At 41.1% G+C, this 24,889-nt stretch overlaps 1 protein-coding gene across 1 annotated transcript in view; it reads left to right on the top strand.

Annotated features, from left to right (window-relative positions):
* The first annotated feature begins 1,119 nt into the window (after positions 1–1,119).
* Positions 1,120–24,889, top strand: part of LOC133581472 (serine/threonine-protein kinase OSR1-like) — a 64,649-nt gene continuing 40,879 nt past the window's right edge. The window contains exons 1-3 of the mRNA XM_061935491.1: positions 1,120–1,354; positions 11,065–11,177; positions 18,371–18,479. Of these exons, the coding sequence (XP_061791475.1) occupies positions 1,285–1,354; positions 11,065–11,177; positions 18,371–18,479 (292 nt within the window). The 5' untranslated portion in view covers positions 1,120–1,284. The remainder of the gene's footprint in view (positions 1,355–11,064; positions 11,178–18,370; positions 18,480–24,889) is intronic.

Below are 24,889 nucleotides of genomic sequence, written 5' to 3'. Positions count from 1 at the left end.
GAAATTCAGGCGGACTCAGGTCCTCCACAATATAAAAAAGCGTACTTGCCCAATCACGTTATAACTATAGAATGATGGAGGGCGAGTTCTTGGTTTCTTATGTGGGTTTATTGTTAGGCAGTTTCATTAACGTCCTCCCAGCGTGGCAACAACACACAACAACAGCAGTCACTTTTTTGTATACCGTAAAGCAGTTCATCTGCCGTAAACAGCAATGTTGTGACACTCTTAAACAGGACAATACTGCCATCTAGTGCATTTGATGAAAGCACTTTTGTGCGTGCCACACATCAATGCATCATCAGATGTTCAGCATGGTTCGAAAAATAGTGACAGAGAATAGAACAAGGATGGACAGTTCAACCCTTAACTCAACAATGAGTAGATGAGTGTTATGTGTGTGTATATGTGTAAAAAAATTAACACTGAAATTCAAGTATTTATTTTATATATATATATATATATATATATATATATATATATATATATATATATATATAAAATATATATATATATATATATATATATATATATATATATATATATAAAATATATATATATATATATATAGCTAGAATTCACTGAACGTCAAGTATTTCCTATATATATATATATATATATATATATATATATATATATATATATATATATGAAATACTTGACTTGGTGAATTCTAGCTGTAAATATACTCCTCCCCTTTTAGCCACGCCCCCAACAACGCCTACCCCCTCCCCCCACCTCCCGAAATCGGAGGTCTCAAGGTTGGCAAGTATGAATAAAACACGCCAAAACATGTGTCCTTTATCATAGATACACGTATGAGAAAAAAAACGCGTGAAAATCAGTGGTATTCAGTGAGGTAAGATGAATTAAATTTGCTCCTGCCAAATGAATTGCCCTGAGTGGAGCGGATCACCACTCCAAGATGGCGGCCACGCGTCTCGTCAGTGCCAGTAGGCAGTAGAAGTCGATGCTGCCTACCCTTAGAAGATGCCTATGCTTTCGTTTCCAATCCCTCGAACACGCCCCGGAACCACGAGCGTACCACGTACCGTACACCCAAGATGGCGGCCTCTTTGTTCCCTCTGACGCGCGATGACGTCACGCCTTACGTCAGTGGCGCGTAAAAGTTGTGTTGACAGAGGCGAGCAGCATTTGTCGCGGAACAGCCGCAGTCGGTGCCGAATGGAGTAAAACCCCCAGCGCGATAATTCAGCCAACACCTTGGGGAAAGAAAAAAACAACAAAACTAACCCCTGCTTGAACGTCCCGACGAACGACGTTATGACCGACGAGCAGTCCTCGCAGTCCTGGACCATCGACCGGGACGACTACGTTCTCAACGAGGTGATCGGTTAGTAGCCCCGCTTGCTAACGTTAGCCTGGCTAGCCTTCCGCGATGCTAACTGCGCTAGCCCCGAGTGGGGTTTGCGTGGAACTCGCACGCCGAAGGCCGGCCGCGACGCGTCGTTTTCCACGGTCGAATGTTTACAACTCGGGGGGCCCGGCCAGTTTTGACAACATGGCCCCGAGACAGTTTGGAAGGAATTCGCCCAAGAAGCTAAAAGGGGCTCGTTCACGTAGCCGTCAGTGCACTAGATCTCAGGAGTGGGTGGTGCCCTAAGTACACTTCTTTAAGTACACTTACTTTATTTTATACACGTCCAGACAACACCACTGATACAAATGTTGTATGCTTCATTATAATAGCATGCAGACACACCTGCATATTTTGTTTTAAAGATAATAATGCTGAGTTATTCACTATATTGCCAAAAGTATTTGGCCACCTGCCTTGCTTGACTCGCATATGAACTTGAAGTGCCATCCCATTCCTAACTCATAGGGTTTAACATGATTTCGGTCCACTCTCTCCCCAACTCTCCTGGGAAGGCTGTCCACAAGGTCGCGGAGTGTGTTTTCCCCCCGCATTTGGTGAGGTTGGTCGAGGAGGCCTGGCTCTCGGTGTCCGTTCTACAAACCCCGTTTCCATATGAGTTGGGAAATTGTGTTAGATGTAAATATAAATGGAATACAATGATTTGCAAATCCTTTTCAACCCATATTCAGTTGAATGCACTACAAAGACAAGATATTCGATGGTCAAACTTTTTTTTGCAAATAATAATTAACTTAGAATTTCATGGCTGCAACACGTGCCAAAGTAGTTGGGAAAGGGCATGTTCACCACTGTGTTACATGGCCTTTCCTTTTAACAACACTCATTAAATGTTTGGGAACTGAGGAGACACATTTTTTAAGCTTCTCAGGTGGAATTATTTCCCATTCTTGCTTGATGTACAGCTTAAGTTGTTCAACAGTCCGGGGGTCTCCGTTGTGGTATTTTAGGCTTCATAATGCGCCACACATTTTCAGTGGGAGACAGGTCTGTACTACAGACATCCAGTCTAGTACCCGCACTCTTTTACTATGAAGCCACGTTGATGTAACACGTGGCTTGGCATTGTCTTGCTGAAATAAGCAGGGGCGTCCATGGTAACGTTGCTTGGATGGCAACATATGTTGCTCCAAAACCTGTATGTACCTTTCAGCATTAATGGCGCCTTCACAGATGTGTAAGTTACCCACGTCTTGGGCACTAATACACCCCCATACCATCACAGATGCTGGCTTTTCAACTTTGCGCCTATAACAATCCGGATGGTTCTTTTCCTCTTTGGTCCGGAGGACACGACGTCCACAGTTTCCAAAAACAATTTGAAATGTGGACTCGTCAGACCACAGAACACTTTTCCACTTTGCATCAGTCCATCTTAGATGAGCTCAGGCCCAGTGAAGCCGACGGCATTTCTGGGTGTTGTTGATAAACGGTTTTCGCCTTGCATAGGAGAGTTTTAACTTGCACTTACAGATGTAGTGAACAATTGTAGTTTCTGACAGTGGGTTTCTGAAGTGTTCCTGAGCCCATGTGGTGATATCCTTTACACACTGATGTCGCTTGTTGATGCAGTACAGCCTGAGGGATCGAAGGTCATGGGCTTAGCTGCTTACGTGCAGTGATTTCTCCAGATTCTCTGAACCCTTTGATGATATTACGGACCGTAGATGGTGAAATCCCTAAATTCCTTGCAATAGCTGGTTGAGAAAGTTTTTTCTTAAACTGTTCAACAATTTGCTCACACATTTGTTGACAAAGTGGTGACCCTCGCCCCATCCTTGTTTGTGAATGAGTGAGCATTTCATGCAATCTACTTTTATACCCAATCATGGCACCCACCTGTTCCCAATTTGCCTGTTCACCTGTGGGATGTTCCAATTAAGTGTTTGATGAGCATTCCTTAACTTTATCAGTATTTATTGCCACCTTTCCCAACTTCTTTGTCACGTGTTGCTGGCATCAAATTCTAAAGTTAATGATTATTTGCAACAAAAAAAAAAGTTTATCAGTTTGAACATCAAATATGTTGTCTTTGTAGCATATTCAACTGAATATGGGTTGAAAATGATTTGCAAATCATTGTATTCCGTTTATATTTACATCTAACACAATTTCCCAACTCATATGGAAACAGGGTTTGTAATTCATCCCAAAGGTGTTCTGTCGGGTCCAGGTCAGGACTCTGTGCAGGCCAGTCAAGTTCACCCACACCAGACTCTGTCATCCATGTCTTTATGGACCTTGCTTTGTGCACTGGTGCACAGTCATGTTGGAAGAGGAAGGGGCCCATTCCAAACTGTTCCCAGAAGGTTGGGAGCATGGAATAGTCCAAAAATTGTTCAAAGTTCCTTTCACTGGAACTAAGGGGCCAAGCCCAACTCCTGACAAACAGCCCTAACCCATAGGGTTCAATATGATGTCGGTCCACCTTTTGCAGCTATTACAGCGTCAACTCTCCTGGGAAGGCTGTCCACAAGGTTGCGGAGTGTGTTTATAGTAATTTTCCATAATTCTTCCAAAAGCGCATTTGGTGAGGTCACACACACTGTTGTTGGTCGAGAAGGCCTGGCTCTCGGCCTCCGTTCTAATTCATCCCAAAGGTGCTCTGTCGGGTTCAGGTCAGGACTCTGTGCAGGCCAGTCAAGTTCACCCACACCAGACTCTGTCATCCATGTCTTTGTGGACCTTGCTTTGTGCACTGGTCATGTTGAAAGAGGAAAGGGGCCCGCTCCAAACTGTTCCCACACGATTGTATTGGTATCCTGGAGCATTCAAAGTTCCTTTCACTGGAACTAAGGGGGCCCGATCACAGTTGAAATCTTGAAATGAAGGGCCTTTAATGGCCAAAACATTAACCTGGACAACATTTTAACAGCTGGTTGGCTCAGATTTTATTATTTTCATTGCATTCACATGCTGCAGTGGACAGTGGACAATTTAGCTTCAGTCCATGTGTGTTTATTGACAACATGGTTATAACCTGGACACGTTAGCTCGTCGGTATTGTAACACGTGACTGTTACTACGTGCGTCTGCCACGAGTCAAACAGCGGCGGTGTTAATGAAGCAGCGTCAGGCTGCTCACCGTCAGTGAAACGCTCGGTGAAATCACGGATTAACGTTAAATATATGACGAGCCGCGAGCGATGCAGCTATAACCTATCTACTAGTGATGGGTTGATGAGGCGTCATGAAGCGTTTCGACACATTGCAAAACTGTATTGATACTGTGTCGATACTGTGTCACTAAATACTGACATCTGCTGGACATTAAAAATCCCTACAGGCAACCTATGGACCGACTCAACTGACACTGATTTTATGACCTAGTACAGTGGTTCTCAAATGGGGGTACGCGAACCCCTGGGGGTACTTGAAGGTATACAAAGGGGTACGTGAGATTTTTAAAAAATATTCTAAAAATAGCAACAATTCAAAAATCCTTTATAAATATATTTATTGAATAATACTTCAACAAAATATGAATGTAAGTTCATAAACTCAGTGAAGCACAAGCTCAGGTTTGTCACTAAAATGTCTGTCAAAAAGAACTGTGAAAAGAAATGCAACAATGCAATATTCAGTGTTGACAGCTAGATTTTTTGTGGACATGTTCCATGAATATTGATGTTAAAGATTTTTTTTTTTGTGAAGAAATGTTTAGAATTAAGTTGATGAATCCAGATGGATCTCTAATACAATCCCCAAAGAGGGCACTTTAAGTTGATGATTACTTCTATGTGTAGAAATCTTTATTTATAATTGAATCACTTGTTTATTTTTCAACAAGTTTTTAGTTATTTTCATATCTTTTTTCCCAAATAGTTCAAGAAAGACCACTACAAATTAGCAATATTTTGCACTGTTATACAATTTAATAAATCAGAAACTGATGACATAGTGCTGTATTTTACTTCTTTATCTTTTTTTTTTCAACCAAAAATGCTTTGCTCTGATTAGGGGGTACTTGAATTAAAAAAAAAATCACAGGGGGTACATTGCTGAAAAAAGGTTGAGAACCACTGACCTAGTATAGACAATAATATAAACCAAGTCATTGTATTTCATTTAGGATTATTTCATAACTTCATTTATATAAAAATATATTTTTTGTCTTTTTTAGACACAGTCAATAAATAATGTGAACATGTATCATAACATGGAAATCTAAGAGAACGTGTTGTGAATGAGGATGCTTGTGGACCTGGAAATTATTATTTAATTTTTTTTACACATTTTTATTAAAAAAAAACAGTTTTTCCAACGTATTCAATTTTAGACGCTTTCTCTTCTTAGTTATTATTTCTCCGGCTGTAGAAAAGAGCCGCTCACAGGGCACAGAGGAGGCGTCAGTGCGACACAGTTCGCGTATCGGTCACGTGACCAAAACAGCTCATGATCGGTCACGTGACTTTCTAAAAGCGGTACGCGCACCGACACAGGGTTTCGCTCTTTGAGCTCGACGCATGCATCGGTGTTGCCGGACCCATCACTACTATCTACCTATAACACCTGTAAAAATGAAGCAATGCTACCACGCTAGCAAGCGTTAGCTAGCCAACTATGAGCCACCAAGCTGCTAACTGTCGCCAAAAGGCACCATTTAAGTTTTTTTCCCCATGGCATCCTGGATCAAGGCTTTCAGCAGCTTTTGGACGTTTGAAGTAGAAACGTAGGAAGCGCCATCATTATGAAAAGTAACCGGCGAGTATTTTGATTCCGTCCGTCCGTTCGTCCGTCCGTCCCTCTTCTTCTTCTTCTTCTTCTTCTTCTTCTTGCTATTGGCGGAGTTACAATGCATAGTAGGCTACCGCCACCTACTGCACCAGAGGTGTAACTACAAGCAACATTCACAGACAGTCCCATTGCTTTTATGAGCGGTCGAGCGAGTCAAAAGCCGAAAAATCCATTTGTGGCGGACGTAATTCTTTCGTGGCAGGCCGCCACAAATAAATGAATGTGTGGGAAACACTGGTGTTATTTCATTTTAAATTTCAAAAGAGTTTTGTGGCTCCCATTGTTTTCTTTAATTTGTGGAAACGGGTCAAAATGGCTCTTTGAGTGGTAAAGGTTGCCGACCCCTGGCCTGGGAGAAGAAGCTGTTACAGAACCTGGAGGTTCTGCTGTGGAGGCTGCGGAACCTCTTTCTAGAGTCCAGCAGTGAAAGCAGTCCTTGGTGAGGGTGGGAGGAGTAAATAAGTAAACTGGCTTTATTTGGACAAAAAAATCTCTTGAAATATGTTTCTTATTTCAAGTTTGTCCTTAAATAAAATAGTGTGGACAGCCTTCCCAGAAGAGTCGAAGCTGTAATAGCTGCAAAAGGACAGACATCATATTGAACCCTATGGGTTAGGAATGAGATGGCACTTCAAGTTCATATTAGGGCTGCAACAACAAAATCGATTATAAAAATAGTTGGCGATTAATTTAGTCATCGATTCGTTGGATCTATGCTATGCACATGTGCAGAGGCTACGTTTTTATTTTTATTTTTAACCTTTATTTATAAACTGCAACATTTACAAACAGCTGAGAAACAATAATCAAAATAATAGGGGTTGTCCCGGACGAGCCCCCAAATTGTTGCGTTTGGACCAGTTGTTCCTCCCAGGGAATTCAAGTCTCTGGTCGCTCCCAAGCTCTTTACGACACTTAAAGCTGAGTAGAAGAACCACCAGAGACAGAATAGGTATTTTGTAATATATTTGCAAAGCTTTGTAAACATACTGAGACCAGTCCAGCATAGAACATTCAATCGCGCAGCTAAGATGGTCTTCCCCCCGAAATGGAAAACCCTCTATTCTATAAAGTCTCTCCCCCTCCCTCCCTCGCTGTCTTGTCTTTTCAGCCCAAACACATGCCCATTGTCGTCCGCACCTGGACATAAGAATAGATAAGAAGAAGGAGTATCTCTCTTTCTTACATTCCACACTCAAGGTTAGCACACAGTATTTGCAGACAACCAAAAGACCACAATTGGAAGAAAAACACTAGCTGTTTTGTAATATGATTATGAAATTAAAGAAGTAACACTTAAATACGGATATATGTAAATATCTGCCTCCGACAGGGTGTAACGGTGTGTGTATTTGTATCGAACCGTTTCGGTACGGGGGTTTCGTTTCGGTGCGGAAGTGTACCGAACGAGTTTTCACACGGACATATTAAGTAGCGTGCTGCACGTTGTGTAAACAATCCTCAAAATGCCGGACATTTGAGGCATTTATCAGAATCAGAATGAAATTCCGCCCTGACAGCTCCGCAAAAGAGGACATGTCCGGTGAAAAGAGGACGTATAGTTAGTCTATCATAGCCCGTTAGGTGCTAGCATGTTAGCAAAAGAGGACTAGCAGCGATCGGTTTCACCGGACGTGAAACCGGTCAGCGACCGGGCTAGTTCCTGACAATACGTCCTCTTTTCACCGGACATGTCCTCTTTTGCGGGACTGTCGGGCGGTCTTTCTTAAATGCCTCAAATGTCCGGCATTTTGAGTTAGGGTTGCGTGTATTTTCAATGTACGTTCAGGGTTAAAGGGGAACATTATCACAATTTCAGAAGGGTTAAAACCATTAAAAATCAGTTCCCAGTGGCTTATTTTATTTTTCGAAGTTTTTTTCAAAATTTTACCCATCACGCAATATCCCTAAAAAAAGCTTCAAAGTGCCTGATTTTAACCATCGTTATATACTCCTGTCCATTTTCCTGTGACGTCACACAGTGATGCCAATACAAACAAACATGGTGGAAAGAACAGCAAGCTATAGCGACATTAGCTCGGATTCAGACTCGGATTTCAGCGGCTTAAGCGATTCAACAGATTACGAATGTATTGAAACAGATGGTTGTAGTGTGGAGGCAGGTAGCGAAAATGAAATTGAAAAAGAAACTGAAGCTATTGAGCCATATCGGTTTGAACCGTATGCAAGCGAAACCGACGAAAATGACGCAACAGCCAGCGACACGGGAGAAAGCGAGGACGAATTCGGCGATCGCCTTCCAACCAACGATTGGTATGTGTTTGTTTGGCATTAAAGGAAACTAACAACTATGAACTAGGTTTACAGCATATGAAATACATTTGGCAACAACATGCACTTTGAGAGTGCAGACTAGGGATGTCCCGATCTGATATTTGGATCGGATCGGCCGCCGATATTTGCAAAAAAATGCGTATCGGCAAGGCATGGGAAAATGCCGATCCAGATCCAGTTTTTAAAAAACTCCGGTCCGTCTTTTCCAACGCACCGATTTAAATAATACATTCCACTTTTCTGCTGCTCCCTAATTTCCGTTCCGCATTTTCCAGCACACCTTCAACACATCCACAGGTCTGTGGATTCTCACGCAGTTGCTTTTAGCTGCTGGCATTACACGACAGGCTCTTCTCACTCTTTCCTGTGTCTCCCTCTTACAGACAGCGAACGCACCTTCTTACACACGTCACATACTGTCACGACATACGTCACATACGTATACGCCCTCTCCCAGCAGAGAGGTAGCAGCATGGCTAACGTTAGCTGTGATGCTAGCGCAGTCGCTAAGGTGCGCGCCTGCTCAAGCGTCCTCTGCGCACGGCAAATCTATGCCACGCACAAAATCAAATAAAAAAATAAGCGCATAACAATTTTCGACACACAGACACGACAGAGAAAACCGTTTTCGTCATCATTGTTCAAATATTGTAACGTCTGTCGAGACGCTTATCTCCATTCGGTGCCACACGCCCACACCATCAAAATGCCGAGGCAACATTTCCACATCAACACCGTATGAAAAAAATAGTGATTTTTTTAGTTGTCATTTCCTTCTCTGCATGAAAGTTTTAAAGTAGCATATATTAATGCAGTATGAAGAAGATGTAGACACATAGAATCATCATACTGCTGTGATTATATGCATCAAGTGTTCATTCAAGGCTAAGGCAAAATATCGAGATATATATCGTGTCTCGCAATATGGCCTTAAAATATCGCAATATTTAAAAAAGGCCATATCGCCCAGCCCTAGTTCAATGATGCCATTTCTGTTCGTCATGTATAATTTTGTCTATTTTGTGTTTATCCTTGAATAAACAGGTCAGTTTCTTGTTACCAACCATTGTGTATTATTCAAACTCCCCTAATTCAGCTGGCTAGTTGTTATCAAGAGTACTAAAACCCTTTTCAACATGATTCTGACAACTAAGGCTAAATAACTTTAAACTTTAATACATGCTCGGATAGGCCAGTATCGGTCAGTATCGGTATCGGTCGGTATCGGATCGGAAGTGCAAAAACAATATCGGTATCGGATCGGAAGTGCAAAAACCTGGATCGGGACATCCCTAGTGCAGACAGCCCAATTTTCATCAATTAATATATTCTGTAGACATACCCTCATCCGCTCTCTTTTCCTGAAAGCTGATCTGTCCAGTCCAGTTGGAAATGCATCTGCTTTGAGTGTCGCAGGATATCCACACATTCTTGCCATCTCTGTCGTAGCATAGCTTTCGTCGGTAAAGTGTGCGGAACAAACGTCCAATTTCTTGCCACTTTTGCATCTTTGGGCCACTGGTGCAACTTGAATCCGTCCCTGTTCGTGTTGTTACACCCTCCGACAACACACCGACGGGGCATGATGTCTCCAAGGTACGGAAAACAGTCGAAAAAACGGAAAATAACAGAGCTGATTTGACTCGGTGTTTGAGAAAATGGCGGATTGCTTCCCGATGCGACGTCACGTTGTGACGTCATCGCTCCGAGAGCGAATATTAGAAAGGCGTTTAATTCGCCAAAATTCACCCATTTAGAGTTCGGAAATCGGTTAAAAAAATATATGGTCTTTTTTCTGCAACATCAAGGTATATATTGACGCTTACATAGGTCTGGTGATTATGTTCCCCTTTAAGAAGGTTAAAAACACAACAAATTGTGCGTGCAGCAACATTCGTGAGGGAGGGGGAGAAAGCGAGAGAGTTATGATAACCGCGCATGCGTCGTCAGGCTCTGCTTTTTATCGATACATTTATCAGATTTAATTTTTTATTATCTATAGCAGGGGTGTCAAAAGTGTGCATTTTTGTCGCATTTTCCTTGTTTTATTTGGCAAGTTGAAAGAACATGGTGCCAGTATAGATAGAAATGTAGTTTGTCTCTTTTATCCGATTATTAATGGATGTAATAATCGACAGATTAATCGATTATCAAATGAATCGTTAGTTGCAGCCCTAGTTCATATGTGAGTCAAGGCAGGTGGCCAAATACTTTTGACAATAGAGTGTATATTATTTGAGTTGTAAACTAATTATGGCCAATAGTGCGTAAATAGTAGACAAAATATTACCTACCGTATTTTTCGGAGTATAAGTCGCACCGGAGTATAAGTCGCACCTGCCGAAAATGCATAATAAAGAAGGAAAAAAACATATATAAGTTGCACTGGAGCCCGGCCAAACTATGAAAAAAACTGCGACTTATAGTCCGAAAAATACGGTATATTTTTTTCACGTAAAAAAATAACAATTTCAAGGTGTGTTGGCTTTTATTTTGCCGTGGTGGGGCACCACGATCTTACATGTAGGGGTAACCCTGCATTGTAGATCATACAGTATGTAGTAGTATGTATACCAGTCATATTTTCGGCGAATATGGATGGCTTTGCTTCAAACCTTTTTTGTTTTCCTCAGGCAGTGGAGCCACGGCGGTGGTCCAAGCAGCCTACTGCAAGCCCAGGAAGGAGAAGGTGGCCATAAAACGCATCAACCTTGAAAAATGTCAGACTAGCATGGATGAGCTGCTGGTAAGAAACCGGAGTGGAGTGTGTGACATTTCACATCTGTGGTGTGTGTATCTGTTTGATGGGAGAGTGGTGTCAAATAGTTTGGGTAGTGCGGAAGGCTAATAAACCTTGACAGCGAGACCACATGAAGTATTTTGAGGGCGTAATAAAAAATAAAAACACATCTTATAAGGTATTTGTATCTACTTTATAATATTTCACAATTTTATGGTATTAATTAGTCACACTAGCAGATAACTTTTTACTAGCATTCCAGTTAAATTAATATTATTAATAGCCAACATGATTCCCTTTGAATGACTTGGATAACACCAATTATTTTTTTGTACATACCCACCCAGACTCTGACTGAATATCATGGCCCCTTTCAACATTAGCAAAATGATGGCATATTTAGGACTTGTAGTCATAGTTTTTGTTTTACTCTGCACAACAGGGACAAAAATATGAAACGCATTACAGCAATGTAATTATGAATGGTAAACCGTGGTTAAAGGGGAACATTATCACAAAAAAAGTGTTAAAACCATTACAAATCAGTTCCCAGTGGCTTATTTTATTTTTCGAAGTTTTTTTCAAAATTTTACCCATCACGCAATATCCCTAAAAAAAAGCTTCAAAGTGCCTGATTTTAACCATCGTTGGCGCAGTGGAAGAATGGCCGTGCGCGACCCGAGGGTCCCTGGTTCAATCCCCACCTAGTACCAACCTCGTCATGTCCGTTGTGTCCTGAGCAAGACACTTCACCCTTGCTCCTGATGGGTGCTGGTTAGCGCCTTGCATGGCAGCTCCCTCCATCAGTGTGTGAATGTGTGTGTGAATGGGTAAATGTGGAAGTAGTGTCAAAGCGCTTTGAGTACCTTGAAGGTAGAAAAGCGCTATACAAGTACAACCCATTTATCATTTATTTATTTATCGTTATATACACCCGTCCATTTTCCTGTGACGTCACACAGTGATGCCAATACAAACAAACAGCAAGGTATAGCGACATTAGCTTGGATTCAGACTCGGATTTCAGCGGCTTAACACTGTCTGATAAGATAATTACTAACAACTATGAACTAGGTTTACAGCATATGAAATACATTTGGCAACAACATGCACTTTGAGAGTGCAGACAGCCCATTTCAGGCGCGCTAAGAACATATATTTTTCCACGATTTCAGCACTCAGGTTAACCATACCTAAATAGACACAAAATACTGCATTACACAAGACTACCCGAATGTACTCGAATGATTGAAAAAAATAAATGTTTTTAAGCTAAATTATTGGTAAACACAGTTTATGTATAATAATTTACGTAAAACCGCGAGTAATGAATAAAGTTTTCATCAATTAATATATTCTGTAGACATACCCTCATTCGCTCTCTTTTCCTGAAAGCTGATCTGTCCAGTTTTGGAGTTGATGTCAGCAGGCCAGGGAAGCTAGGGTCGATATTCTTCTCTTGATCATCTTTGGTGGCATAAGGGACGGTGTGAGCCAAGACATCCAGGGGGTTTAGCTCGCTCGTCTGCGGGAACAAACTGCCGCCATTGCTTGCCGTGCTACTGAGGTCCTTTGTCCCTGAATTGCTCACACTCCGGCAGATTCAATGGGGGTCTGGTGGCAGATTTCTTTGACTTTATCGTTGGAAATGCATCTGCTTTGAGTGTCGCAGGATATCCACACATTCTTGCCATCTCTGTCGTAGCATAGCTTTCGTCGGTAAAGTGTGCGGAACAAACGACTGACCATTTCGTCGGCTTTCCCCACACCCTCGTATTTTGAACAAATTTCGTCCAATTTCTTGCCACTTTCACATCTTTGGGCCACTGGTGCAACTTGAATCTGTCCCTGTTCGTGTTGTTACACCCTCCGACAACACACCGACGAAAGTGAGAAAATGGCGGATTGCTTCCCGATGTGACGTCACAATGCAGGAAACATTAGCATTAAAAATATTTAAACTAGGGATGTCCGATAATAGCTTTTTGCCGATATTCCGATATTGTCCAACTCTTTAATTACCGGTACCGATATCAACCGATCCATACAGTCGTGGAATGAACACATTATTATGCCTAATTTGGACAACCAGGTATGGTGAAGATAAGGTACTTTTAAAAAAATTAATAAAATAAAATAAGATAAATAAATTAAAAAAAAAAAATTCTTGACTAAAAAAGAAAGTAAAACAAAATAAAAACAGTTAGATAGAAACTAATAATTAATGAAAATGAGTAAAATTAACTGTTAAAGGTTAGTACTATTAGTGGACCAGCAGCACGCACAATCATGTGTGCTTACGGACTGTATCCCTTGCAGACTGCATTGATATACAGGTAAAAGCCAGTAAATTAGAATATTTTGAAAAACTTGATTTATTTCAGTAATTGCATTCAAAAGGTGTAACTTGTACATTATATTTATTCATTGCACACAGACTGATGCATTCAAATGTTTATTTAATTTAATTTTGATGATTTGAAGTGGCAACAAATGAAAATCCAAAATTCCGTGTGTCACAAAATTAGAATATTACTTAAGGCTAATACAAAAAAGGGATTTTTAGAAATGTTGGCCAACTGAAAAGTATGAAAATGAAAAATATGAGCATGTACAATACTCAATACTTGGTTGGAGCTCCTTTTGCCTCAATTACTGCGTTAATGCGGCGTGGCATGGAGTCGATGAGTTTCTGGCACTGCTCAGGTGTTATGAGAGCCCAGGTTGCTCTGATAGTGGCCTTCAACTCTTCTGCGTTTTTGGGTCTGGCATTCTGCATCTTCCTTTTCACAATACCCCACAGATTTTCTATGGGGCTAAGGTCAGGGGAGTTGGCGGGCCAATTTAGAACAGAAATACCATGGTCCGTAAACCACGCACGGGTAGATTTTGCGCTGTGTGCAGGCGCCAAGTCCTGTTGGAACTTGAAATCTCCATCTCCATAGAGCAGGTCAGCAGCAGGAAGCATGAAGTGCTCTAAAACTTGCTGGTAGACGGCTGCGTTGACCCTGGATCTCAGGAAACAGAGTGGACCGACATCAGCAGATGACATGGCACCCCAAACCATCACCCAACCATGCAAATTCCTTTGGAAATCGAGGTCCCAGAGTCTGGAGGAAGACATGAGAGGCACAGGATCCACGTTGCCTGAAGTCTAGTGTAAAGTTTCCACCATCAGTGATGGTTTGGGGTGCCATGTCATCTGCTGGTGTCGGTCCACTCTGTTTCCTGAGATCCAGGGTCAACGCAGCCGTCTACCAGCAAGTTTTAGAGCACTTCATGCTTCCTGCTGCTGACCTGCTCTATGGAGATGGAGATTTCAAGTTCCAACAGGACTTGGCGCCTGCACACAGCGCAAAATCTACCCGTGCCTGGTTTACAGACCATGGTATTTCTGTTCTAAATTGGCCCGCCAACTCCCCTGACCTTAGCCCCATAGAAAATCTGTGGGGTATTGTGAAAAGGAAGATGCAGAATGCCAGACCCAAAAACGCAGAAGAGTTGAAGGCCACTATCAGAGCAACCTGGGCTCTCATAACACCTGAGCAGTGCCAGAAACTCATCGACTCCATGCCACGCCGCATTAACGCAGTAATTGAGGCAAAAGGAGCTCCAACCAAGTATTGAGTATTGTACATGCTCATATTTTTCATTTTCATACTTTTCAGTTGGCCAACATTTCTAAAAATCCCTTTTTTGTATTAGCCTTAAGTAATATTCTAATTTTGTGACACACGGAATTTTGGATTTTCATTTGTTGCCACTTCAAATCATCAAAATTAAATTAAATAAACATTTGAATGCATCAGTCTGTGTGCAATGAATAAATATAATGTACAAGTTACACCTTTTGAATGCAATTACTGAAATAAATCAAGTTTTTCAAAATATTCTAATTTACTGGCTTTTACCTGTATATTGATATATAATGTAGGAACCAGAATATTAATAACAGAAAGAAACAACCCTTTTGTGTGAATGAATGGGGGAGGAAGGTTTTTTGGGTTGGTGCACTAATTGTAAGTATATCTTGTGTTTTTTATGTTGATTTAAAAAAAAAAATGATACCGATAATAAAAAAAATGATACCGATAATTTACGATATTACATTTTAACGCATTTATCGGCTGATAATATCGGCATTATCGGACATCTCTAATTTAAACATAAATATTTTATGTTTATTTATATACCTTAATTGTCTGTAACACGGCAGTAAAACGGCCGATCTAACAAAACAGAAGTCATTTTCATGGACCCACGAGCTTCACAAGCTCGCTCTCCAATCAGCTAAACAGACTCAATAACTCCACGGTGACGCTATGGGCGATTACAAGACGGAACGGCTCTTGTACTTCCGGCTCAAAATAACAGCAGGAAACACTTGTAGGCATTTACCTGGCTGTCCAAAAGGTGGCGCCATAACACATTTTTAATCAAAACTATTTGCTTTCTGGTCGTCAGCGAAGAAAAATTGGTATAGCTCGGTTGGTAGAGCGGCCGTGCCAGCAACTTGAGGGTTCCAGGTTCGATTACCGCTTCCGCCATCCTAGTTACTGCCGTTGTATCCTTGGGCAAGACACTTTACCCACCTGCTCCCAGTGCCACCCACACTGGTTTAAATGTAACTGATATATTTGGTTTAATTATGTAAATCGCTTTGAGTCACTAGAGAAAAGCGCTATATAAATATAATTCACTTCACTAAAACTAGAGATGTCCGATAATGACTTTTTTGCCGACATTCCGATATTGTCCAACTTTTAATTACCGATTCCGATATCAACCAATACCGATAAATACAGTCGTGGAATTAACACATTTTTATGCCTAATTTTGTTGTGATGCCCCGCTGGATGCATTAAACAATGTAACAAGGTTTTCCAAAATAAATCAACTCAAGTTATGGAAAAAAAATGCCAACATGGCACTGCCATATTTATTATTGAAGTCACAAAGTGCATTATTTTTTTTAACATGCCTCAAAACAGCAGCTCGGAATTTGGGACATGCTCTCCCTGAGATAATCCTGATACCCACTACGACTATGGGAAATACTATACTTTGACTTTCACAAAGTGCATTACTTTTTATTTTTTTTAAACATGCCTCAAAACAACAGCTACAAAAACAATGAAAGCACACAGCTTCAGTCCAGAGTATACTAGAGTAATAAAGTAAACAATAACATAGTCCTCATTTAGTGCAAGACTGCTTGGCATACTGTATAACAGGAAATTATAAACTGGGCTCACATCCATCTTCCGCTTGTATTCATCGTGTATCTCCTTATGATTCTTGAAGAGGTGGGAGATCAAATTGCTCGTATTAAAGGAAGACGTCTTGGTTCCTCCTCGCCATACCAACTTTTTGCAGTCATTGCAAATTGCCAGTTTTTTATCCGTCAGAGACACTTTAAAGTCATCCCAAACCATAGACATGGTGTCGTTAGTCAGTCACCGAGCGAGCTCGCTTGTTAGCCACGGCTACAGCACCGGCAACAACACACTCTTGTTGTTGTTATGCTTCGCTCGCGGCGGTTTGATGAGGTCATCAAGCGTCGCCAGTAAACCTCTCATGCTGCAGTCGTCAACTCCTGTGTTGTATGTGGGAGAGGGGAGGGGCTGCTGACTGGGAGAAGCACCTGCTCTATACTTCTCCCTACATCCGTGTTTTACCGGATATGTACCGCTCCGTACAGCGGCATTTTAAAAAGTCATTAATTTTACTTTTTGAAACCGATACCGATAATTTCCGATATTACATTTTAAGCATTTATCGGCCGATAATATCGGCAGGCCGATATTATCGGCCGACATCTCTAGTTAAAACCTTTGCAAATTATAAGGGAAAAAGCTAAAAATATTTAAACACTCAACTAAAAATAATCCAGCTTTTAAAAAGCCAGAACAATATTTTTTGTTTCTTCTGCCAATAAAGTATATTGTCTATTTTATTTTAATTTTTTTACATAAAACTTGGTTAATACACAAAGTACTTTTTGAGCACATTCAACAATATCGTAATAACAATGGTAACCATGATATGACATCTTCATATCATTGCATCCCATCCATCCATCCATTTTCTACCGCTCATTCCCTTCGGGGTCGCGGGGGGCGCTGGAGCCTATCTCAGCTACAATCGGGCGGAAGGCGGTGTACACCCTGGACAAGTCGCCACCTCATCGCAGGGCCAACACAGATAGACAGACAACATTCACACTCACATTCACACACTAGGGACCATTTAGTGTTGCCAATCAACCTATCCCCAGGTGCATGTCTTTGGAGGTGGGAGGAAGCCGGAGTACCCGGAGGAAACCCACGCAGTCACGGGGAGGACATGCAAACTCCACACAGAAAGATCACGAGGCCGGGATTGAACTCACGACTACTCAGGACCTTCGTATTGTGAGGCAGACGCACTAACCCCTCTTCCACCATGCTGCCATCCCTACCACGATAATAAACATATCGGTGTTTCCCATGCATTCATTTGTTGGTGGTGGCCCGCCACAGATAAATTGGTACCATCTAAGGCTGCACAATTAATACATGTTTAATCCAGATTTTGATGTTGGCTTCTCATGATCATAAAAGTTAGTAATACAATCGAATAAAAACGACGTGCTTGCAGTTTCTTGAGCAAATTTAGAGAAAGAAATGTGTCTGGGGGCTGGTGTATCTGATTTTTAGGAACACTAATACAAAACCTCACAATAATGTCTGATTGAATGCTAAAAACGTTATGACAGACCGTCTTAAAAAACGGAATGGAATTGTACGTTTTTTTACTGAATGAGACGCCCAGAATGTACATGAAAATAAAGAATGTGGGATTTACAATATTAGCTATGATTGATAAAACACTGAATATTGACAACATATAAACGCCACAATTAAAGTTGATTTTTTTTTTTAATTTGTGAATAATTAATTGTGTTATTAATCGTGATTTCAATATCAATCAAAATAATTTTTTCCATGATCGTTGAGCCCTACTACCAACACAAATTGATCAAGCGCCACCTGCTGCCCTCGCTCGTTAACCTTTTTTATTGAGACTGTAAAGGTAAAATGCCGTTCCAACTATGTGCTGTAGATGGCGTTGTAACTCTGCTCTCACGCGCCTATCTGCATGAAATGTTACTTGAAGCATGGCTACTAACTTGTCTTGCACGTCTTGTGACATTGCAGAAGGAGATTCAAGCGATGAGCCAGTGCCACCACCCTAACATCGTCTCCTACTACACCTCCTTTGTGGTAAAGGATGAACTGTGGCTGGTCATGAAGCTGCTCAGCGGTGGTGAGTACCCGCAAAATGCACAACTCGGGAATGAAGTACCCGTACACACTGGAGTTTACCATTTGACTGAATGTGGCGCTCTCTAGAAACACACCCTCTGCAATAGATATAAACAAATCAAGGCTTTCTGTCTTTAAACGTGGTAGGATTGTTTAAGTGCACAAGCAAAGCCGCTTGTAACCTATTGCTCCCAAGGAAGGATACAGTAAGGCAGTGATTTATGCATTTATTTAAAGCTTCTGAGGGTTATGGACAAGTGGTTAAGATTAAAATTCACTGGTCTAACCTTGACCACAATCAATGCCCTGACTGGTGCTGATTGAAGACAAATAACTACAGCAACAGGGTTTGCGTGGGTCATTAATAAGCCGCAAAATTCATTAAATAGATTTTGTTAAAATAAAGGCCTTAAATTACATTAAAAATTAAAGCTGCAAGCAGCGATGGACGGGACCGACTTTGAGGGCTCATGAAATCCAAACCGGAGCAGTAATTAAAACTCTTTAATCAACTTTTAATCAGAAGGGTTCAATTTCTCTCCTGTGCTAATTTGAAGCCGACACGACAAATGCGCTCAGAGGAGATCATGTTTGAAAAAAGGTGACTGTTTTTACTCAACTTTGACACGACAAACACGCTCAGAGGAGATAATGTTTGAAAAAAGGTGACTGTTTTTACTCAACTTTTGTTTTGAAGGGGGAATTGCAAACTTCTTGTTGATTTTTGCTGGGGGTTGTCAGTGTATGAAATATAGGTCTAAGTGAGACCTACATAGAGGTTTTTGTTTCATGTCTCTATGACATTCCTACTGGGAGTTACAGGCAGTTTTGTCTGTGTTTTCTCCCTAGAGGGCGCTAGGGCGCAATTTTGAGTTTTGGGGTTTGTTTTTTTGATTAGATCGCAATTTTCGCCAGTCCTGACGTGTGTGTCCAATTTGGTGAGTTTTGAAGCATGTTAAGGGGGTCAAATTACAGCTCAAAGATATAATAATAAAACGCTAGAAATTCAATAGGGTCCTCTGTCCCAAACGGACTCGGTCCCTAATAATAAATATGATGTCCAGAGGCATTAAAAAAATCAAACAATTGTAGGCCTGGGCTAAAAGTCAATAGGTCAAATAATATAACGATAGATGAAAATGAACTTGACGAATTGCTATGTCTGTGTTTTTTTCTTCGTCTCTGGCTTTTTATCAATCAATCAATATTTATTTATATAGCCCTAAATCACAAGTGTCTCAAAGGGCTGCACAAGCCACGACGACATCCTCGGTTCAGAGCCCACAAAAGGGCAAGGAAAAACTCACAACCCAGTGGGATGTCAATGTGAATGACAATGAGAAACCTTGAAGAGGACCGCAGATGAGACCGGATGCAATGGATGTCGAATGGGTCTAGCGTAATATTGTGAAAGTCCAGTCCATAGTGGATCTAACATAATAGTGAGAGTCCAGTCCATAGAGGATCTAACATAATAGTGAGAGTCCAGTCCATAGTGGATCTAACATAATAGTAAGAGTCCAGTCCATAGTGGATCTAACATAATAGTGAGAGTCCAGTCCATAGTGGGGGCCAGCAGGAGACCAGCCCGAGCTGAGACGGGTCAGCAGTGCAGAGATGTCCCCAACCGATGCACAGGCGAGCGGCCCACCCCGGGTCCCGACTCTGGACAGCCAGCGCTTCATCCATGGCCACCGGATCTGTTCCCCCCCTCCACAAGGGAGAGGGGGGCAGAGGAGAAAAGAAAAGAAACGGCAGGTCAACTGGTCTAAAAAGGGGGTCTATTTAAAGGCTAGAGTATACAAATGAGTTTTAAGATGGGACTTAAATGCTTCTACTGAGGTAGCATCTCTAATTGTTACCGGGAGGGCATTCCATTGTACTGGAGCCCCAATAGAAAACGCTCTATAGCCCGCAGACTTTTTTTGGGCTCTGGGAATCACTAATAAGCCGGAGTTCTTTGAACGCAGATTTCTTGCCGGGACATATGGTACAATACAATCGGCAAGATAGGATGGAGTTAGACGGTGTAGTATTTTATACGTAAGTAGTAAAACATCACACTGTTTACAGAAAACAAGATGAGGCCTTCAAAGAAAAGAACACCATGCCTACAGTCAACATACCTGCCAACTACTCCGGTTTTCCCGTAATTAGTACGGTTTTCATCAACCTATTCCGGGTTACGGTTGCAGTGATAAAAAATAGTTTTTTTCATTAATTAAAACAATTTTTTTTTTAAACGTTTTATTCACGAAATCGCGTAACAACAATGACAATCAACACTGCTTCCCGTAACTTCCTATCGAGCCATTCCGAATGCCATGCGCGAGGCTATTTATAGCACCGCTGCCAAGCACGAGGCACCAGTTGCCATTGTTTCCAAACAAGCGAACGATCATGGAATCAGCCGGAGAAAAATCGCAAACGAGTCTTAAACCGAAAAGAAAACTGCAGTCATTCCGTGAAGAATATTCAAAAGCCTATCCAGGAATAAATATCCGTTCCAAAAAGGGTGAAAACTACGCGAATTGCACCTTGTGCAGACAAGATTTTTCGATCGGACACGGAGGAATTAGCGATGTAAAAGACCACGTTGGGACAAAAAGCACAGGCGAAAACATTTACAAAATACTCGCGGAAGAAATAGACTCAAACGAAATTCCATGGCAGAATTTGGTTTGCTTTGCTGCCGATAATGCTGCAGTGATGATGGGATCTAAAAAGGGTGTTGCAGCTTTCATTACGGAAATGTCTCCTTCGGTTTACATCGCCGGTAAGTACAGTTCGTAGCATAAAAAAACTCACAAAACATAAAATTTTAAGTAAATCTTTTATTACATAAACATTTAATCAAATCAAAAATAATTTCTGTGTACAGTATATCTTTTTATTCGTGATAACGATAACATGTTCAAAACAAGTAACATATAACTATCATACTATTCTATTACTCTTTATTAATTTGAAAAATGTCGTCATGAAGTTTTATATTTATATTTATTTATATTTCTTCCATAAACCAAAATTTCGACCTGAAGTTTCTTGTTACAATAATGTCTGCAATATCAATAATGACATGTCTTATTTATATTGTGTAAATTGAACCAAATATTCTCAAAAATCTTATTCTTTCAAGTTGTTGAAAGTTTCAACATATAAAGTTAATGTCAAAAGATTTTGAATACATTTACAATCATAACTTTATTTACCAAAACACATTTGCATGGTGAACTGCATATTTTCACTGAGTTTCTTTTAAAGATGACAGGATAACTGGCATTAACTGTCAAAATAATTTCAAACTATTGAAGTTAGTTTACAGAATAAACATGTCAATCAACCCATATGATTTTTGCTGTAATATTTTTGTTTTGAAAAGTCACTGTGACTGATAGAAAAGTGATGGTTTTAGCAACATTTTAACCTGTCTGAATGCTAATAATCATTTTGCGTCGGGGGGCTTCGCCCATCTGAACCCCCCACCAGGACTTTGTCCTGGACCTACCGGGGCCTGCGGCCCCTGGACCCTGGCTACTAGGTTTTTCTGATTTCAAAAGTTGGAAGGTATGAGTCAAACATGGTGGAGGTTCACTGATGTTTTGGGGTTGCTTTGCTGCTTTTGGTACCAAATGCCTTGACTGTGTGCATGACATCATGAAATCTGAGGACTACCAAAGAGTTTTGGCGGGATAATGTAGGGCCCGTTGTCAGAAAGCTGGGTCTCCGTCAGAGGTCATGGGTCTTCCAGCAGGACGCCGACTGCAGCAGCTTTTTAAGCCACAGGGTTCAAAGTGTCGGAAAATATGAGCTGCTTATAGTCCGGAATTTTCGGTAATAAAACAAACAACATTCTAACAAGCCAGATGTACATTTTTAAAGTATTTATGTGGAGTAGCAAATGATTTAATTCCTGACAAAACAGTGTCATTACTGTGAAAATGAATAACGTTTATATTTACTTTCATTTACGTGCTTTCTGCTCAGCCCAATTGTGGTCGGCACCACACTTAGTTTCGAGGACTATACACGCCTTAGCCCTTCCCTTAACCTTAAAAGAGGAATGCGATACCACTTGCCCTACATGAACACGCAGAACTGAGGGCGACGAGTTAAAACAAGGAATATGCTGCGGGTAAGAGAGCCCGCAAGTGCTGCTCGCGGTCCGCCACTTTTAATGGGCTCGGATTGCTTCAAAGATTAGTTCTACCTTATGCTCCCTGCCGATGTAAAGGGAGGAGGGGTGACCAGGCAGTTTGCCAGAACACATAATATTGTTAGGCTGCAGAGTCATGACAGTGTGTCATGTTGTGCTGCAAAGCTGTCTCGCACGTGTGTGATTGTTGTAAATAAAGTTCTTAGACATAACACCAGTTTCAGTACTAGAGGTGAGGGAAAAAAAATATTAAACTCTGTGATGCATCAGGATTAGAACATGGACGATGCTGAATCAATAAACACAAGACGAATTATCGGTTGTTTACGTATGTTTAAGGCGATTTTTAAATGCAGATCTAGCTCGGACACACATGGAGGAGATAGCTATCTTGAATATGAAGTAGAGATGTCCGATAATGGCTTTTTTGCCGATATTCCGATGTTGTCCAACTCTTAATTACCGATTCCGATATCAACCGATACCGATATATACAGTCGTGGAATTAACACATTATTATGCCTAATTTTGTTGTGATGCAGGGCAGCACAGTGGAAGAGGGGTTAGTGCGTCTGCCTCACAATACGAAGGTCCTGAGTAGTCGTGAGTTCAATCCCGGCCTCGGGATCTTTCAGTGTGGAGTTTGCATGTTCTCCCCGAGACTGCGTGGGTTCCCTCCGGGTACTCCGGCTTCCTCCCACCTCCAAAGACATGCACCTGGGGATAGGTTGATTGGCAACACTAAATGGTCCCTAGTGTGTGAATGTGAGTGTGAATGTTGTCTGTCTATCTGTGTTGGCCCTGCGATGAGGTGGCGACTAGTCCAGGGTGTACCCCGCCTTCCGCCCGATTGTAGCTGAGATAGGCTCCAGCGCCCCCCGCGACCCCGAAGGGAATAAGCGGTAGTAAATGGATGGATGGATTGTTGTGACGCCCCGCTGGATGCATTAAACAACGTAACAAGGTTTTCCAAAATAAATCTACTCAAGTTATGGAAAAAAATGCCAACATGGCACTGCCATATTTATTATTGAAGTCACAAAGTGCATTATTGTTTTTAACATGCCTCAAAACAGCACCTTGGAAATTGGGACATGCTCTCCCTGAGAAAGCATGAGGAGGTTGAGGTAGGCGGGGTTGAGGGGTGGGGGGGTTAGGGGGTAGCGGGGGGTGTATATTGTAGCGTCCCGGAAGAGTTAGTGCTGCAAGGGGTTCTGGGTATTTGTTCTGTTGTGTTTATGTTGTGTTACGGTGCGGATGTCCTCCCGAAATGTGTTTGTCATTCTTGTTTGGTGTGGGTTCACAGTGTGGCCCGTATTTGTAACAGTGTTGGCGTTGTTTATACGGCCACCCTCAGTGTGACCTGTATGGCTGTTGACCAACAATGCCTTGCATTCACTTGTGTGTGTGAAAAGCCGTCGATATTATGTGACGCAAAGGCAGTGCCTTTAAGGTTTATTGGAGCTCTGTACTTCTCCCTACGTCCGTGTACACAGCGGCGTTTTAAAAAGTCATGAATTTTAATTTTCGAAACCGATACCGATAATTTTGAAACCAATACCGATTATTTCCGATATTACATTTTAAAGCCTTTATCGGCCGATAATATCGGAAGTCCGATATTACCGGACATCTCTAATGTGAAGTAGTGCAACAAAAAAAAATAAAATGTTTAGTCCACTTTAACGGAAGGCTAATAATACCGACGTTATTGCAGAGAGTAGTGTTGTAATGATACCAATATTCAATACTTTTCGGTACTTCGGTAATTGCATTATTGGCTTTATTTTAACAAAAAATCTTAGGGTACATTAAACATATGTTTATTATTGCAGTTAAGTCCTTAAATAAAATAGTGAACATACAAGACAACTTGTATTTTAGTAGTAAGTAAACAAACAAAGACTCCTAATTAGTCTGCTGACATATGCCGTAACATTTTGTGTCATTTATCTACCTATTATTTTGTCAACATTATTAAGGACAAGCGGTAGAAAATGAATTATTAATCTACTTGTTCATTTACTGTTAATATCTGCTTACTTTCTCTTTTAACATGTTCTATCTACACTTCTGTTAAAAAGTAATAACCACTTATTCTTCTGTTTGATACTTTACATTAGTTTTGGATGATACCACAAATTTAGGTATCAATCCGATACAAAGTAGTTACAGGATCATACATTGGTCATATTCAAAGTCCTCATGTGTCCAGGGACGTATTTCCTGAGTTTATAAACATAATATACTTTAAA

The sequence above is a fragment of the Nerophis lumbriciformis genome, linkage group LG03 (assembly GCF_033978685.3).
Source record: "Nerophis lumbriciformis linkage group LG03, RoL_Nlum_v2.1, whole genome shotgun sequence".
In the NCBI taxonomy this organism is placed as follows: domain Eukaryota; kingdom Metazoa; phylum Chordata; class Actinopteri; order Syngnathiformes; family Syngnathidae; genus Nerophis; species Nerophis lumbriciformis.
This window is presented reverse-complemented; position numbering and strand designations above follow the sequence as displayed.